This window comes from Bos taurus, chromosome 14, assembly GCF_002263795.3.
Source record: "Bos taurus isolate L1 Dominette 01449 registration number 42190680 breed Hereford chromosome 14, ARS-UCD2.0, whole genome shotgun sequence".
Taxonomy (NCBI): domain Eukaryota; kingdom Metazoa; phylum Chordata; class Mammalia; order Artiodactyla; family Bovidae; genus Bos; species Bos taurus.
The window spans coordinates 40,844,658-40,847,871 of NC_037341.1; the positions used below are offsets into that span (position 1 = coordinate 40,844,658).

General features: G+C 39.8%; 1 protein-coding gene across 1 annotated transcript; it reads right to left on the bottom strand.

Annotated features, from left to right (window-relative positions):
* Positions 1–247: 247 nt before the first annotated feature.
* LOC782385 (sentrin-specific protease 8) lies at positions 248–1,131 on the bottom strand. Its single transcript, XM_002692707.5, has one exon. The coding sequence runs from the start codon at positions 1,032–1,034 to the stop codon at positions 396–398; it is 639 nt and encodes a 212-aa protein (XP_002692753.2). The 5' UTR covers positions 1,035–1,131; the 3' UTR covers positions 248–395.
* Positions 1,132–3,214: the final 2,083 nt, after the last annotated feature.

Consider the following 3,214-nt stretch of genomic DNA (forward strand, 5'->3'; position numbering starts at 1 on the left):
AGCTAGTTGATCTCTTGAAATATGTGGGCTGTGCAGTAAGTTTTTGGTTGCTGTATGATTTTCCTCTTGCTTCTAAATTTCACATATTCTCAATTTGTTTTACAGGTCAACCTTTTTTCTTTGGACTAAACCAATGTGGATAAGGGAGCCCAAAAGGGAATTAATCAGTTTTGGTGCATATTTTGAAGACATCGTCACAGAATATATTGCTCTGAAGTTAGGGTTAAAGTGATACTTTGCATTAGGATAATGTGGAGGACAACATTCTCTCAGGAGAAAGTAAGCATTCTAAGCTTTCCTCTCCTAGGCATCTTCCCTCAGGCACTGAGACTGCAGCCATCCAATTCATGGGGACAGGCAGAAAGAGACTTCAAAAGTCAAATATATTTCCACAGCTAATTTTTAGCAAGTCTGGCAATGAGATCTTTCCATTCTTCTCTCTTCTTTGTGATGTATGTAGGAGTGAGTAGCTGCAGTAGTGATTGTGGCTGTTGTCTAAAGAAGTTCTGACACAAGGCCTCAGTGTTACAGATCACATACATCCCACAGTCATAGCTGTTTTGTTGAGCAGGGGCTTTCTCTTCCACAAAGGCCAGTTTGTTTCCTTTTCTGCCTAAGAAAGCCTCTAGTTTCTCTGCTACCTGTTTTGCATGGAATGAGTTACTACTACCGTAAGAATCATAATGAAAAAAGCCATTTTTATCTTGCAGATATACCAACAAGCTCCAGTGGGTTCCCCCAGCTGTGTGGTTGGAATTATCATTGATGGCTAAAAATATAACTCTCTTATTGGGGAGGTCCAAGGGTTCAAGGAACATGGCGATTTCTGCTGGGTTGCCAGTGCACTTGATGAACTGAGTAACTTCGGGGCTGATGAAACAGACGTGGTCAGAGCAGTCATGAAATTGACTGTTGGCAAAGTACTCAAAGGCAAACCCAATAACATGGTCATTGAGCCAGCTTGGAGGATCCAGTAGTGAGACGTCTGATTGCTGCAGTAGACTGTCCATGTAACTCAAGACTACTGGGTCCATCTTGTACTGACCAGGGCTGCTCAGAAATTCCAGAAGCTGCTTCGGGCCTCACCACCCCTACCAGCCTCCAAGCAGCTCTGTACTGGCCGGAAAAGCCAAGACTCTATTTTTAAAAAAGACTTTTATTTAACCCAGATGTCATCAAAATATCTCATGTACTAATAGTTCATACTAAAAGTGGTGTTCTTAGTGGCTCAGCCATAAAGAATCTGCCTGCAATGCAGGAGCCATAGGAGACCCTGGTTTGATCCCTAGGTCTGGAAGATCACCTGGAGGAGGCATAGCAACCCACTCTGGTATTTTTGCCTGGAGAATCCCATTGGCAGAAGAGCCCAAGTCCATAGGGTCGCAAAGAGATGGACATGACTGAAGCAACTTAGCATACAATTGTATTAAAAGTATAAATAATATCTACAAAGGGTAGTGAAACTAAACATATTTGGTAAAATGTAGGGTTGGTATCAAGTAATTATAGAAAGCTACTAAAGCAAAATCTGAATGTTGAGTCCTTGAATGCAGAGATTTTTATCTGTTCACTCATGTATTCCAAGAATCTAGAACAATGTTTGGTCAAAATAGTACTCAGTAAAGGATTATTGTGCAAGTTCCACACAGAATTAGTGTTAAAGGTACCTGACCATTAGCTATTGCAGCAATATTGAAAATCTATATATTCTTATTTATTTCTATAAGTAGATCATCTTTTTAATTCCCCTAAGCTGACAATAAAATTTATGAAGCAATGATTTGCTTCTCTCCTCTTCTTGCTTCCATAATTTCCATTGCATATAAAAAATACTTCATCAGTGTGAAAAGGCTGTAGAAATTTTAGCAGATATTCTTCAGAACAACACTTCCTAACTGTAATTTCTGTACTGATGGAAATATTCTATAAGCTACTTTGTCCAAGACTATGATCACCAGCCATATGTGACTGCCTAGTACTTGAAATATGCTAGTGCAACTGAGAAAGTATATTGTTAGCATCACTAAATTAAAAATAAATTTGGAGTATATTTGCTTAACAACACTGTGTTTGTTTCTATTGCATAGCAAAGTGAATCAGCCATACATATACATACATCTGTTTTCTGGATTTCCTTACCATTTGGGTCACTACAGTGTACTCAGTTCCCTGTGCTATATACAGTAGCTTCTCGTTAATTATCTATTTTATACATAGTATCAGTGGTATATATATGGCAGTCCCAATCTCCCAATTCAACCTGCTCCTCCCCTTTGGTATCTATACATTTGTTCTCCACACTGCGTCTCTGTTTCTGCTTTGTAAATAAGATCACTTATACCAATTTTTTCAGATTCCGTATATATATATATGCATTAATATACAGTATTTGCTTTTCTTTTTCTGACTTGCTCCAGTCTATGTGACAGACTCTAGGTCCATTCACATCTCTGCAAATAACCCAATTTCATTTCTTTTTATGGCTTCCTCTATAATGAATAGTCGGAGAAGGCAATGGCAGCCCACTCCAGTACTCTTGCCTGGAAAATCCCATGGACGGAGGAGCCTGGTACGTTGCCGTCCATGGGGTTGCTGGGAGTCGGACACGACTGAGCGGCTTCACTTTCACTTTTCACTTTCATGCATTGGAGAAGGAAATGGCAACCCACTCCAGTGTTCTTGCCTGGAGAATCCCAGGGACGGGGGAGCCTGGTGGGTTGCCGTCTGTGGGGTCACACAGAGTCAGACACGACTGAAGTGACTCAGCAGCAGCAGCATAATGAATACTATGAAGGTTCCTTTAAAAACTAAAAACAGAACTACCACACGACCCTGCAATTCCACTACTAGTCCCATACCCAGAGAAAACTAAAATTCAAAAAGACTCATATGCCCAAATGTTCATTGCAGCTCTATTTAAAGTGGCCAGGACAAGGAAATATCTTAAATAGATAAAGAAAATGCAGTACATAATATAATTAACTTAAATTAATTTTAATTTAAATAATGTGTCTGAGTTTATAGTATCAGATAGCTCAGCTCTAAATAAATACCCTGAGAAAGATAAGTTGACTTCACTGCTTGTGTTTTTGAAATCCGGTAAATGGGTTGCATGCATGTTAAGTCTCTTCAGTCATGTCTGACTCTTTGCAACCCTATGGACTGTAGTCCACCAGGCTCCTCTGTTGGTGCAACTCTCCAGGCAAGAATACTG